We start from the raw sequence: 15949 nt of genomic DNA, 5'->3' as shown, positions 1-15949 counted from the left end.
AAGATTATTCCCTAATTGATCATTAATAATAATTCTCAACAAGGTGAAGGCCACCCAGCAAGGACCTCTCGAGCCAGCCGGGCAACAAGGCCATAGGCCCATAGTCAAGCACCAGGCGATTTTTTTTACTTTCATATTACTTATATAAATTCGTATTTTTTGCCAAAAAAAAAAGGTTTCCCTACAGAATCTGGCAAAAATGTACTGTATTGCTACGTCTTTCCAGGATTCAGGTGGATGAGCCAAAGCCAAAGCCGCTTAAAGCCCTGTTAACCAGGGCGAAGGATTAACCGACATGGCTAATATCTAGAGGTTGAGATTTGGCGTTGCACGGTGGGGGAGGGCGTGGTTGCAATTGGCAACTGAAGTGGCTAGAAATATAACTGTACTAGGGAAAGAAACAAGGAAAACTGCTTTCTGATATTACTTGAAATATGTATTGTGTAAAAATAGGGGAAAATATATGTATTGTTGAAGTGCATGCAAATGAAATAACGAAGTTACGTCGCTCGGAGAGTGGTTATTGCGCTGCCCACCACCAGTAGCAGCAAAACAACAATATGCCCCGTTGGTAGGGCTCGGGCTCCTCTCCAGCCCGGCTCATACGTCGAAGCCCTACGAAACGGCTGGAGAAGCCCTACCAAACGGTTTGCTAGGAGTAGCCATTTGCAGTCATTTTTTCTGTGAAAAAAAGGAGAAGCCCTCCCAAACCCACCCTAACTCCAGGCAACACATTAACAGAAGGCAGTAACAGTACAAAATAACATCACCGGCATGGCATCCCAAGACAAGAACGACACTAGTGCAGTGAGAGCACCTGCTAGTGTTGCTCCACCCCGACACAGCTAGTGTTTCTTTCAGACTTGACCTACCAGGGGAGATCACCATTCACCAATGATCAAGCTAGGGCAAGCTCGAATCATCCTGCCCAATTCAAATTGGATCCAAGTTCTCTATTCGCGGAGAATGAAGCTTGTCCAACACTCCTGGTCCTCAATCAATCTGTGTCCTCACGCTACCAAATAGTGTATCCTTACTACTACCTACTGGCTGTACAAAGCACACGCTGAAGCAGCCTTCACAGGCCTTTTGCAGCAGCAGCATTGATGTAGTTGGCAGCTCCGTCCGTATCCAGTTGCTTCCCTTCCACTAGTCCCCTTATCAGAGTGGCCGCATATGTCTCTGATGGAGGTGCTAAAGGCAGCTCACCAGATTTGAACCTCTCAATATCTGATGCGGGGCACCTGCACAGACCAGAGGAAATTTTAATCACATTGCAGGGAAAACACATTTTGACTGCCCTTCAAAAAGTTACATTCAACTGCCATTTGGAAATGAGAATTTTTGGGGGAAAGACTTGATGAATACAATGAAACTCACGTCATAGTTAGAATTGGAAGTTCATCCTCATTCCCAAGATAAAGTACATTGGAGTACCAGCTATCCTGCAAGAAATTCATCCAGCAGACATTAGATGTATTCCATAACTTTTGAACTCAGTATGCCACATAGAGAATACAACAAAAATTAAACATGGTGTCACAATTACGCTGATAAGGCTGGGGTTTGAAATTAGTCCACTGATGACATGAAACTGTTTTTTTTTTTTGCTGTTGTGTTTTTAGCATACTAAAATCAGGCTTCATTTCAACGTTGCTTATGATGTCAACAGAGATTTTGGCGCCCTGTCAACCTGGCCATACAATCATTTCTAAGACCAGATGAACTTGAATACTCAAAGAGGCCGGTTCTGCTCCTTGCTAAACAGATCAATATTAACAATTCCTACAGGGATCAAACTAAAACTTTAAAGGAAACACTCAAGGTAAAAGTGATCTATATCGCTATGGGAAAAGGGCTTGCCATCTATCAATAAGCTCTTAGAACGGCAGTCGTTAGCCTGTCATACATTTAGCAGTGATGTTTTCAACAGCACTAGTACGGTGTTATTTAATCTCATTAAAAAGCATATAGAAATTCTGTACAAAGGGAAGGGTACAATTGTAGAAGTGGGACAAGCAAATCAAACCTTAATAGGTTCAAGATGAATAGCTTTGTTTGTAGATATAAACTTGATTTCAGATGAACCAATCAAAGGAGAGTCAGGATACACAACATTTCCGTCTTTGCCATCCTCCAGCACTAAACGGTTCTCCTGAAACAAGATGTCATTGAACTGCTCCAACCTGTTGAAGACAGGCAAATCAGATGAGATGCCAGGTACTAAAAGAATGACAAAATGCCACCCTGCCTAAATTGAAAGATCAATAACGTGTCAATGTAACAAACATACGTTATTTTGTACATGCAGACATACGACTTCTCATTGTAGTTTATCTCAGGGTTGAGAAAAGCAACACCACCAGTTCCCCAACAAGGGGTAGACGATCTACCAAAGAGCAAGCTGTGAGGTACAGTCTTCCACATGGTTCCTTTTGGTGAGCTTGTGTCACGTGATCCGCAGCACGCTATACTCATACCCTCAGCCTGCCCCAGATCAAAAGGAATATCAAATTTAGTATCTCTTAAAGCATACTGCTTATATAAGATAAAAACGTCAAGGACTATATTGACAGGAACACTGGAAACCAATTTATTCATTAAGTATTGGCATATATCCTAAAAGAATCACGAAGGTCTCCAATGCTGTGACATCAAACAAGCAGACCAGACTGATAAAGGAACCAATGCTCCATGAAAAAAACATTGAGTCTTGAACTTTACCTTCCCTCCTTGAACATAGCATAGAAATCTTGGTCCCCACATGTTTGAACCAAAACTGGCATACCAGACATCAGTTCTTGATAAATCTGATTGCCAAGCGAGAGATAAATCAGATATTCTTTTGGTCAGCACCTCAGATGCATTGTTTTGTACTTTTACTGAATCAACTAGATGCTGTTCTGCTGCTGAGCAACTTGAGGTAGTCTTCACTGAAAGGTTGTCATCATCAAGTTTCATCTTTGAGAGGTGTTCACTTATAGCATCATCAGCAACTTCAATAACATTGACAGATGCAACAGTGGCAAGGAGCTCAGCAACATCTTCACTATCAGATTCGGAATCAGAGGGAGCGTTGAGCTGTTCATTAACATAAGGAAATACAAAAGGAAAATTATTCAATTATTCAAGCCTGACTACTGGATTAATGTGTCTATATGAAGTTTGTCTTAGTCGTCAGTGAGTCTCAGTGCAGCGCGCCACATAAATTATAAAAAAATGCAACATCATTAATACAAAGATAATTTTAGATAAAATCATCAACAGATTTGAGCTATATAACTCACATCTGATTTCTACCATGTGGCATCTCAGGAGTTAGGATCTAGCAATAGACATGAATGAAGCATTTGTCCAAAGGAAAAAAAGGATGTCTTGATGACATGGCATGTGGATTTCGACCCATATTTGTCAGCATTACACAGGGATTTCACAATCACACATTGTCAGCATTACACAGGGAATTCATGATCATTTTGTGGCTGATACGGAAGTATCTTTTCTCAATAGTTCATCAAGTGCTCTGAAAAAAGATAGCATGCAGTAGCCTATAAACTGAGCTTCTTAACATGGTTCATGTTCATGCAATCACATTTTGAATAAATTGAAATACAATACACTGTATTAAACCCTGCAGTGGAAAGTTCAATTTCATAATTGGGTTAAAGCTGGAACTATTTTGACAACGTATCACCAGAATTTTTTTTTTTTTTGGAGAAGATAGGGTCAAGTTACCAGAAAGCATGGCTAAGAGATAAACATTTCTTACACCAAAGCATAATTCATTAATCCAAGCGTAGGCCAAATGAGAAAGGGTAAATATACCTCGCTTGGTGAAGGCCTAATCCTCAATGATACATTTTCTGGCAGCTTGCTACTCAGAACAGGCCAGCATGTCTTCAATTCATTGCGTACCTAGCCAATGTGGAATTCAAAAGACAAAGCGGCTATAAATATCCGCAGAAAGTAAAGAACTAGACAGCAATAGTGCATGCAGACCGTTACCGCTTGTATAACTCTCCATGTAGATTCAAATGGCTGCATCTCTGGAGCGTTGAATGTGAATTTGTCTCCCAAGAGAACTTTTGCACAAGCACAAACTGAATTTGCTATGGACCTAAGGTTATAACCTCCTTCAAGGGCCATCACTATCCTTCCTTGAGCAAATCCTAACAACTGCAGAATTTGGCATACAGATGAGAAGGGCAGGCAATGGGATTTTTTAAAGGGTCTTCTGTATAGGCTTTGCATGATATGCCCAAGGGCCAAGATGCATAGAGGAAACACTAGATAGATGAATGAAATCAAATGAAAATTCTAACAGGCATAAAATATGCAATGTTAAGAGGTTTTAGACAACTTTGATCCATTTAACCTATTCCAGTTCATCTGAACTGTTTTGAAGTTCAAGCAACATTAATGTCTGCTTTAGGGACAGGAAAGTGCATGATGTGGTGAAAACTGAAATATGATTAAAAGCTGTTTTTCTGCAACTCTATACCTTTGTTAGTAGAAGTGCATATCCATTTGGTGTAATGCAGCACCCACCGAGAGGATCACCCAATGCTAGCAATGGAATGGAACACAGATATCAGAATAGAATTTCAAAACCAATGAACGATAAGAACAGACATGATTGTTCACCAGCTTCGTCACTCAGGTGTGTATCACCACACCCCTCACTCACACACACACACTGGAGGTTGAAGAAGAGGAGATCAGATCACACACACACATGAACACGTGAATTGCAGCTGCTGAACTGTCTAGCCAATGCCTTCATATAGAAGCAAAGAATTACAGAAGTCAAACTAAGGGCCATGCTGCCCGCTACTTGTTACTATGATTGCTACCTACTGTTGATCCCTGGCTGCCCTGCACAAGTAAGCAACTAGCTTACCAGCATACACACTCACGCACTATGGCTAGAGGTAGAAGAAGCGATTGAGAACAACGCATACATACACTCAGCACAAGCACCAGCGTTGGCCGAAGCCCTGCCCTTTGGTTTGTGGCAACTGAACTGAGTATTCCATTGCCATTTGGATGGAATATATACAACTCTAGTTGTACCTCTACCAGGTACATAGTTGTTGGCTAACTACCTACTCCTGAGTACAAGAGTACACCAACTACCTACTCCTAATGTACAGGGTACACTAACTACCTACTCCTAACAGTACAAAGCTTACCTCAGAGCTACCAACTAATATACTAGAGGTGGTCTATTGCAATACAGCTACAGGAACTGGTCTGCAGAGCCGATCAGTCCCCAACTCCCAACGGGGAGTGGTCGGCCGAGCCGACCAGTCTCCAACCAAGGAGAGACTGGGGAGCAGCAGATTATGTCTAACAATTCTTCCCCTAATCCTGCTGCTAGCCCGATGCCTTGACCTCATCCATGCCAATCATCTTCCTCAGCTCCATGAACCGTAGGTGTTCGAGTGACTTGATGAGGATGTCAGCGAGCTATCTGCCGGTGACAAACTCGATGACGATCTGCCCTCCATCGATGTAGTCCCAGAGAAAGTGGAACTTGATGTCGATGTGCTTGCTCCGGTCGTGGAGGACAGGGTTCTAGGCGAGGACGATGGCGGGCTGGCTGTCCACCATCAGAGCTGGCGGGTGAGCTTCCTCGCCGGTCAGCTCGCCCAGCAGCCGGCGCAGCCAGACAGCCTGGCACGGCGCCGTGGCCGCTGCGACGTACTCCGCCTCACACGTCGATAGCGCCACGATCTTTTGCTTCAGCGACTGCCAAGCAATGGGGGCCGCTCCAAAGAAGACGAGCACGCCTGAGGTGCTCCGTCGCCCATCAATGTCACCCGCCATGTCCGCATCACTGAAAACAATGAGCTCCGGCTCACCTTCCTTTGCCTTGGGGGTGCCTCACGGAACACCGTGAGCCGCAACCCTCCCTTGCCGCCACTCTTGGGGAAGATGATCGCTTGATCGAGCGTCCCCTTGACGTAGCGCAACAATCTTTTCACTGCCGACCAGTGATATTCGCACGGGTCCTCCATGAAACGGCTGACGTACCCAACAGCGAACGCAATGTCTGGTCGGGTATGAGTGAGGTAGCACAGCCCGCCGACAATACTCTGGTAGCGCGTCGCGTCCACCTTTGCAGCAGTGCTGTGCTTGCTCAGCTTCAGCCGCTCCTCCATCAGAGTCGCGCACGGCTTGCACTCCGCCATGCCGCCGCGCTCCAGCAGCTTCTCCGCATAGGCACGCTGACCCAGGGAGATGCTTTGCTTCCCCTGCCTCACCTCAATGCCGAGGTAGTAGGAGAGCGCGCCGAGATCGCTCATCTTAAAACGAGCCGCCATCTCACGCTTGAAACCGTCGATGTCCTCTGCTCGCGCTCCGGTGACGATTAAGTCATCCACGTACACGCCGACGACGAGCTCCTCCTTCCCCTGTCGCCGCGTGTAGAGCGCGTGCTCTGTAGCGCAGCGAGTGAACCCAAGCTCGCCCAAGGTGGTGTCGAGCTTAGCGTTCCACGCCTGAGAGGCCTGCCGCAGCCCGTACAGCGCTTTGCGCAGCTTGAGCAAGTGCTCAGCGCCCTTGACGGCGAAGCCCGGAGCTTGCTTGACGAAGACCGTCTCCGCGAGCTCGCCGTTGAGGAACGCAGACTTGACGTCGAGGTGGTGGACACGCCAGTCCTTCGCTGCTGCCATGGCCAACAGCAAGCGAACGGACTCCATTCGCGCCACCGGAGCAAAGACTTCCTCGAAGTCGATGCCCTCATGCTGCTCGAAGCCACGGACGACGAGCCGAGCCTTGTACTTGACAATGGCGCCGCGCTCGTCCCGCTTCACCTTGTAGACCCACTTCAAGCCGATCGGCCTGCAGCCCACCGGTGGATCTACCAACTCCCATGTGCCATTGTCCTCGATGGCTTTCATCTCTTCCAACATCGCCCGTCGTCAATTGGCGTCGCGTTCAGCCACAGCGAACGTCGGTTGCTCCTCGGCACTAACAAGGAGCAGCTCTAGATCATCGAGCAGCCGACTCGCCAGGCCTGCGGCCCCTGCATTGCCGACGATGTTGTCCAACCTGCGGAACCGAACCTCCTCGCCGTCGTGGAAGGCATCCACGAACTCGCTGATGTCGCTCGGAGGAGAGGTGAACTCGATCGGTGGTCCCCGGCTTCCTTGTTCTGCCGGAGTGGTCGGCATCGCTGCTGGACCGCTCGGCACCATTGCCGGAGTGGTCGGCACCACTCCTGGAGTGGTCGACTCTACTGCTGGAGCGCTCTGCACTGCTGCTGAAGTGCTCGGCAGTGCCCCAGGAGTGCTCGGCTCTGTTGCTGGAGTGGTCGGCACCTCCTCTCCAGCATCTCCACCACCGTGGATGACCATGCGCTCGACGACGAAGGTGCTAGTGAAGCCGCCAGCTTCCCCCGTGCCCGGACTGTCCCAGTCCCAGGCCGTCTTCTCATCGAACACCACATCCCTAGAGATCACCACCTTGTCTCTCTTAGGATCATAAAGCCGATAGGCCTTGCTGCCCTCCTCGTAGCCCAGGAGTACCATCGGCGTGCTCCTGTCTTCCAGCTTGCCGAGGTGAGGCTTGGTGTTCTTTACATGGCCGGCGAACGACGTCTTGCCCTTCAGGGCCTTGGTGGACGCGCGGTTGAGGATAAACACCGTCGTGGTCACCGCCTCTCCCCAGAACTCGCCGACATCTTCTTAGCCTTCATCATGAATCGAGCCATGTCGACCACCGTATGGTTCCGCCGCTCCACCACGCCTTTCTGTTGGTGTGTGGTCGCACCATGCCTTGATCAGCGCAGTACACAGCGAATTCCACCGAAGTGAATTCGCCGCCGTGATCAGTCCGCAGCACGCGCAACTTCTTGCCGCTCTCCGCCTCCGCGTGCGCCTTGAACTTCTTGACTGCTTCCGCCGCCTCGGTCTTGCTGGTCAGAAGCTACAACCACATGTACCGGCTGCAGTCATCCACCAGTAAGATGAAGTACTTGCGCCCGCCGGGCGTCGCCGGCGTGATCGGCCCGCAAAGGTCACCATGGACCAGCTCGAGGGTCTCTGCCGCGCGGTACTTCGCCGTCTTCGGGAACGGCAGCCTTCTTTGCTTCCTGGCCAGACAGCTGTCACACAGCTCGCCTACGTGCTCGATGTGAGGCAGCCCAGTCACTATCTTGTCCAGCCGACCAAGAGCGTCGAAGCTGAGATGTCCATACCGGGCATGCCACAGCCACGGCTCCTCCGAGCGCCGTGCAGCCAAGCAGATGGGCTGCTCCACCTTGAGGTCGAGTAGGTATAGCCGATTCTGGGACCTCTTCACCTTGGCAAGAAGCCGCTGCTCCCGGTCCCTGATCCTGAGGACGCCGTCCTTGATCAGTACCTCGCTGCCGCGCTCATCCAGCTGGCCGATGTTGATGATGCTTGAACGCAGCTGTGGGATGTAATATACATCCGTTAGTGCGCGGTGCTCGCCGTTCTGGTACCTAAAGATGATGGTGGTGCGCCCCCGTATCGCCACCCTTGAGCCATCACCGAACTTCACCGTGACGGTCACGTCGTCGTCGAGCTCGGAGAAGGCTGCCTTGGAGCCCGCCATGTGGTTGCTGGCGCCGGAGTCCAGATACCACCGCTACTCCTGCTCACCGCCCACACGTCCGAGGTGGACTTCGGCGCGCGGTTCGTCGAGGTTGACAGCCTTCAGAGCCTTCCCAGACCCTTCCACCGTCAACCCCTCTCCCTTCTCCTTGGCCTCAACGTCGTGCAGTGCACAGAACGTCGCCATCAGGAGAGTGGCCTCATCATCATCAGCCTACGCCAGATGAGCCTCAGCCTTCTTCTCCTGCTTGCGATTTGGACACTCCTTTGCCCAATGGCCCGTCTTTCCGCAGCGCCGGCAGGCGTTGGGGTCGACCTTCTTCTTCTTCTCCGAAGAAGCCTTACCGCGGCGCTTGCCATCGCCACCGCGGTTGGAAGAGGCTTCCCTGGACTTCTTCTCGTTCATCTGGGCAGCCCACTCCTCTGTCAACAGCAGTTTGCCGCTGTCTGTCGTTGCTGTGGCCTGCTCCATGCGCTCATCCACCACCCGTAGACGGCCTGTCACATCCCCAATGGTGAGGGTGGACAAGTCCACCATCGTCTCTATGAAGAGAGCAATCTGGATGTACTTCGCCGGCACGGAGTGGAGGTACTTGGAGACCGCCTCTTCTTCGTCGATGGTGAGTTGGTGACACCGTGGCTCCTCAGCTTACTGATGAGCGTGCAGGTGGAGGGAGAAATCCTCCACCGCCTCACCATCCTTGAACTTGAGGTTGGCGTACTCCTGCTTCAGCAGGTGGGCCGTCGCCTTTGCGCGGTCGGAACCGACGCGCATCGCCGCAATGGCCTCCCACGCCTCCTTAGCAGAGCTCTTCGCCCCCAACGGTTCCCTGTACTCCGCTAGCACAGCAGCGAGAATGGCTTCCAACGCTGACATGTCGTCTTCTTCGTTGTCGGTGCCCTTGTCAATGGCATTCCAGAGCCGTCGGGTTCTGAGCTTGACCTTCATGGTCACCGCCCATTCGCCATAGTTGATGCGAGTCAGCGTCGGCCAACTGGTGCCGCTGACCTCCCGCACTGTGCGCACAACGACCTCCTGTCATGGCTGTCCGTCATCGCCAGCGGTTAGTCCGGTGACGGCGCTTGTACGGCTCCGATACCACTTGTTGATCCCTGGCTGCCCTGCACAAGTAAGCAACTAGCTTACCAGCACACACACTCACTCACTATGGCTAGAGGTAGAAGAAGAGATTGAGAACAGCGCATACACACACTCAGCACAAGCACCAGCGTTGGCCGAAGCCCTGCCCTTTGGTTTGTGGCAACTAAACCGAGTATTGCATTGCCCTTTAGATGGAATATATACAACTCTAGCTGTACCTCTAACAGGTACATATTTGTTGGCCAACTACCTACTCCTGAGTATAAAAGTACACCAACTACCTACTCCTAAGGTACAGGGTACATCAAATACCTACTCCTAGCAGTACAAAGCTTACCTCAGCCCAGTACCAAGACATGACTGATGTAATAGCTACCAACTAATGTACTAGAGGTGGCCTATTGCAATACTACTATAGCTACAGGAGCTGGTCGGCAGAGCCGATCAGTCCCCAACTCCCAACAGGGAGTGGTCGGTCGAGCCGACCAGTCTCTAACCAAGGAGAGAATGGGGAGCAGCAGATTATGTCTAACACCTACTACTGTACATCTTACTATAGCCATACTCCCAACTACTGCTGTCCTATTGACAGGAAGGAGGGAGCAGGCACTGTTCCTATGCTCCTATGACAAAAGAGGGATGTGAGTAGCAGATTATCTATCAATGGCCTGCCGCAAAGAGATCTACCACAAAGATGCACCAGCACTCCAGAAGTATAGATTCTAATATTGTGTATCCACAGTTCAATGCTGAAACAAAGCTTCACAAGATTTTATGAATTCATCAGCAGAAACCTCACTTATTATGCAACAATATAATCAGGTAGATAAGTTGTACTAGTCCAAACAGTGCTCAGTTAGCCCATGGAATATTTAAAAAACGCTTGCCAGCACAATGTTGCCTTGATTTACATAAATGTTTAAAGTAACAAGTTGCTAAGTTAGTGGAATAGAAGAGTTTCAAAGAACTTTACAACTACATACCTGCATCAAACCCAGCCGATACCAGTATTATATCAGGGTCAAAAACTTTAGTGACAGGAAGCAGTACATGGTCCCATGCAGCAATATAATCAGCGTCACCACACTTCCCATGCTCCCAGGGAACATTGATGTTATACCCTTTACCAGCTTCTTCCCCGATGAAACAATGAGAAGCATCCCCTTCAGCAGGATAGAAGCTTCCATAATCAAATCTACAAAACAAACATTAGAACAATAAACATTTGTTTATATCTTTAGAACTATAGATTTTTCGATCGAACAAGATGCCTGACGAGTGGAGGAAAAGTATATTGGTACCAATCTACAAGAATAAAGGGGATATTCAAAGTTGTACTAATTACCAGGAAATTAAGTTGATGAGCCATACTATGAAGCTATGGGAGAGAGTTATCGAGCATCGCTTGAGAGCAATAACGCGGGTCTCTATGAACCAATTTGGTTTCATGCCCGAAAGGTCAACCATGAAAGCCATTTTCTTAATAAGACAAGTTATAGAGCGGCATAGGGAGAAAAAGAAGGACCTACACATGGTTTTTATTGACTTGGAGAAGACTTATGATAAAATACCAACAAATGTTATATGGTGGGCTTTGGACAAACATAAAGTCCCAACGAAGTACGTCGGGCTCATTAAGGACATGTACAACAATGTTGTGACTAGTGTTCGAACAAGTGATGGAGACACAAATGACTTCCCGATTAGGATAGGACTACATCAATGGTCGGCTTTGAGCCCTTATCTGTTTGCCTTAATGATGGATGAGGTCACAAGGGACATACAAGGGGACATCCCTTGGTGCATGCTTTTCGCGGACGATATAGTGCTAATTGATGAAAGCCGGACAAGAGTGAATCAGAAACTAGAGTTATGGCGGGAGACTTTGGAGTCTAAAAGTTTTAGACTCGGTAGAACTAAAACTGGGTATATGAGATGTGACTTCGGCACTACTATTCGGGAAGAGGAAGATATTAGTTTGGAAGGTCAAGTAGTACCTAGGAAGGATACCTTTCGATATTTAGGATCAATGCTACAGAGAGATGGGAATATTGATGAAGATGTTAGCCATAGAATCAAAGCAGGGTGGATGAAGTGGCGCCAAACATCTGATGCCCTATGTGACAAAAGGGTACCACATAAGCTAAAAGGCAAGTGTCGCGGAAATGCGTATGTTGCGTTGGATTTACGGTCATACAAGAAGGGATCGAGTTCGGAACGATGATATACGTGATAGATTAGGGTAGCACCAATTGAAGAAAAGCTTGTCCAACACCGGTTGAGATGGTTTGGACATGTCCAACGAAGACCTCCAGAGGCACCGGTGCGTAGTGGAATCCTAAGCCAGGATAGTAACGTGAAGAGAGGCAGAGGAAGACCGAAGTTGACTTGGGTAGAGGCAATAAAATGAGACTTGAAAGGATGGAATATACCCAAAGACTTAGCCTTAGATAGAAGTGCTTGGAAAACAGCTATTCTCGTGCCTGACCCTTGATTGCTTCTACTGGGTTTCAACTATAGCCTACCTCAACTTGTTTGGGACTGGCTTTGTTGTTGTTGTTGTTGTTTAGAACTATAGATATTTTATTATGGCTTCATTAAGGTGGCTACAAGCACACACTAAATTGAACAGTTTATGATCCAAGATTCGAGTGATTGTGTTGATTGCAACGATGTTCTCGTTCCATATTTTCCAAAGGACCAAAAGAAAGAAAAGAGTTGTAAATTTATGAAAATTATGATTATGCAAATCAACCACAATAACACTACTGTGAACTAAAAAGAAGTCTATCTTCTATAAGCATGCAGATGGCGTTATACATACTAAATTTATAAGTTTGATATGCCATATCAGTGGAACTGGTTAGATGGTTCAAGGAGACACCTTAGACACATATCACAGGCTACAGCATGTGAATCTATCAAGCTGATTCATACAATAGGTCACCTTGAGTATCAAAGGCCAATGTACGAATTGGTTAGTGTGGACAGAACTGGATAGTGTCAAATAGCCATGACTAAGAATCTAAGATTGTGTGTGTGTGTGCGCCTGTGTGGCAAGTGTAAGGTGACTTTTATTAAGAAGAAAATAGGCACCGAATTTGAGAGGAAAGGGACGTAAACCTTGGTAAGGAGAATGTACGCCGCACCCTCCAACTAAGTGCTAGGCTCAGTTCCTATCACTACGGTTGAAGCATTCAAGAGTACCATATTCTTACAAGCTTCAATGGCCACAGTAGGTGTTTGATTAATAGGTTCCACGGCACAATACGTTAGGTGAAGAAATTAGATTTGTAAAACTGACCCCTGAGGCGATTGCGCAAGAACCATGCTGTTCAGCCAATCTTGGAGTGATACGAGAATATGATTTATTATTTTCATGTTGTAACTTGTAAAGGGTGAGTAATGAGCAAGTTGAATTTGTGGAATGTGAGCACAAATCACACTGGATTGCATCGTATAATCAAAAGGCATCAAAATACAGCCTGCTTGCTCTACCCTAAACGACTCTGTTGATACCATACAGATAATCATTGGAGGTCTTAAATTATTCTATTAACTGCAAGTTTCCAGTGTTTCCTAGGAAAGTAAACCATGATATTGATATTATGGACGTTCCAAGAACAATAACTCTCCAAATAAAAGAGAAAAAAAAAACTGCCATAACTTTGCTAACGTAATATTGTAATGGTACTGAAGCTACTCTGAAGTCTAAAGAAAACCAGCAAAAAAATATCAGTGTGTCTTGTCAAACCTGTGAACCGAGAAGAATAATACACGAGGATCATTGTAGAACATTTTCTGTGTGCCATTGCCATGGTGAACATCCCAATCGACAATCAATATCTTCTTGATACCTAAATCAGGCTGCAATAGAAAGAACAAGGTTCAAAAGTGAACAAAACACATTATTTGATTGCATTAGAACAAAGTATAACACTGGATTCCCTGTAGGAAGTGATGAGCATAGGTACCACCTTTAAAATGACCTCCCCCCACTCCCCCCATCACCCCCCCCCCCCCCCCCCCCCCACACACACACACTACACAAACACAGAGAGACAGAGAGAGAGAAATTTCAGTACATACCCTCTCGTTTAAGAGATAATTAGCTGCAGTGATGAACATAGGTACCACCTTTAAAATGACCTCCCCCACCCAATACACAAACGCAGAGAGACAGAAAGAGAAAAAATTCAGTACATACCCTCTCGTTTAAGAGATAATTAGCTGCAACCGCCACATTGTTGAAGAGACAAAATCCCATTGCCTCATCATGTTCTGCATGGTGGCCTGGAGGTCTGACTAGAGCAATAGCAGAACTTAACTCACCTGCAGCAACTTTCTCAGCTACCTAATTGCCAAATAATCCACTTTTCAGTTTTTTCCTACCAATGAGGCGGGGTATATATAGCTACAGAAAAGGAGGAAATGGGCTTATGTAAGAAGATGTAAAATGACCTCTATGACAGAACCAGCTGCAAGAACAGCAGATTCCGAGGAACCCTTGTTGAAGTAAATGGAATTGAATTTCCTAGCAATCTTGTTCCTGCTGGCATCATATTTCTTTGAGCTAATCTCCTTCATCAGCTTTATATGGCTTGTGCTGTGAACAGAAGCTATATATTTGTCCTCAGCTTCCTTCGCCTTAAGGGCCACACACCTAGAAGAGATTTATGTTACAGTAGCATTGCAGAACACGACCGCTGTCCTTAATATATAAGGGAAAAAACCACTACCCTAACTGGCTAAGCAAAATAGTGAACCAGATCAACATAAAAACAGTTATAAAGCTGATGTTTAAGGTTTTAGTTTACTAGCATCGAAGTTAAAGCAAGAAGCAAGACCTGCATCTAGAATGCCATAAACAACTTAATGATTTACATATGTAAGTGTACGATCGAAGCGACTTTTTAAGGGATCGATGCATTGTTTGAACCAAATGTTTCACAAAGTTATTTTGCTTTGCACTACAGATTTTTTTCACATGTTAGACATTTTGCATTTGATACCTAAACCTAGGGGAGAAAATCATGAACTCCAACACTCCCATGGTAATTTACGCAATCATTAGGCCAATTATCAGATCGAAATGGTCCGGCCACAGCAACAACAGAGGGAGAATAAGTAAAAGCCATGGCGCACGAGCGGCGGAGGCTTTCGTTTCGTTCCAGGCAATTCGAACGGAAAAATGAACACCGAGGGCACCGGGTGCGCCGTGCAAGCCTCACCCATCCCTACGAAAACCACGACGCTCTCAGCTCGACACAAGGGAGCGGGAGAGCGGCCTCTAGCGCCATACCTGGACGCGACGCCCGCGGCGTTGAGTTTGCGCCAGATGGCGCGCAGCCGCTCGGGGTTCTCCGGGTGTTCCTCCCCGTCAGGCGTCGCGTGCGCGCACATCCGATCATCGTACAGCAACCCCACCCGCGGCGCGGCCATTGGGGGAGCCGGAGCCGGAGCCGGCGCCGCCATCGCGCGGCGCGGAGACGAAGCACCGGAGCGGAGGACGCGAAAGGGGAGAGCAGGCGAGTGGGAAGTCGGGGTTCAGGCGTCCTCTCCGACGACTCGGAGTCGGGAGGTCTTGATGTGAGACGTGGGTCCGACCTGGAAGTGGGTAGCGACGGGCTTTCAATTCAGGCCATGTTCCCCGTTTTTCCGTCACATCACACTTGTGGTACATGCATAGAGTACTAAATATTGACGAAATCAAAAACTAATTGCACAGTTTGATTGTACTCCACGAGACAAATATTTTGAGCATAATTAATCAACAATTAGACAATTATTATCAAATAAAAACAAAATGCTACAGTGCATAAACAGTGCCGCCGAATCCGACGGCGCCGAATCGGCCTCCAACTCCGAATCCGTCGAGTGCCCTCCGTCCAATTCCAACGTCACCTCCCTCCGTAGGTCCATCAAAAAGCATGATAGGCCTTGGTTAGCTCCCTAAAAATTTATATCATATCCTATCAAATATTTAAACACGTACATAGAGTATTAAATATAAACTAAAAAATAACTAATTACATAGATTACGACTACTTTATGAGACTAATATTTTAAGCCTAATTAGACAATGATTTAACAATGTAGTGCTATAGTAATACATGTGCTAATGACAGATTAATTAGGCTTAATAAATTTGTCTCGCGGTTTACTGACGGATTCTGTAATTTGTTTTTTTATTAGTATCCAAATACTACATACGACACCTCATATAACACCCGACGTGATACCTAAAAATTTTACACCCTAAATT

At 47.1% G+C, this 15949-nt stretch overlaps 1 protein-coding gene across 1 annotated transcript; it reads right to left on the bottom strand.

Annotated features, from left to right (window-relative positions):
- Positions 1–399: 399 nt before the first annotated feature.
- Positions 400–15266, bottom strand: LOC136542577 (histone deacetylase 5-like). The gene is made up of 13 exons (XM_066535079.1): positions 14987–15266; positions 14146–14347; positions 13892–14038; positions 13439–13551; positions 10668–10879; positions 4502–4566; positions 4006–4176; positions 3826–3915; positions 2725–3081; positions 2294–2487; positions 2030–2186; positions 1381–1445; positions 400–1244 (listed from the first exon to the last, which is right to left on the bottom strand). The coding sequence occupies exons 1-13, from the start codon at positions 15157–15159 to the stop codon at positions 1079–1081; spliced, it is 2112 nt and encodes a 703-aa protein (XP_066391176.1). The 5' UTR covers positions 15160–15266; the 3' UTR covers positions 400–1078.
- Between the last annotated feature and the right edge of the window lie 683 nt (positions 15267–15949).

The sequence above is a fragment of the Miscanthus floridulus genome, chromosome 3, assembly GCF_019320115.1.
Source record: "Miscanthus floridulus cultivar M001 chromosome 3, ASM1932011v1, whole genome shotgun sequence".
In the NCBI taxonomy this organism is placed as follows: domain Eukaryota; kingdom Viridiplantae; phylum Streptophyta; class Magnoliopsida; order Poales; family Poaceae; genus Miscanthus; species Miscanthus floridulus.
This window is presented reverse-complemented; position numbering and strand designations above follow the sequence as displayed.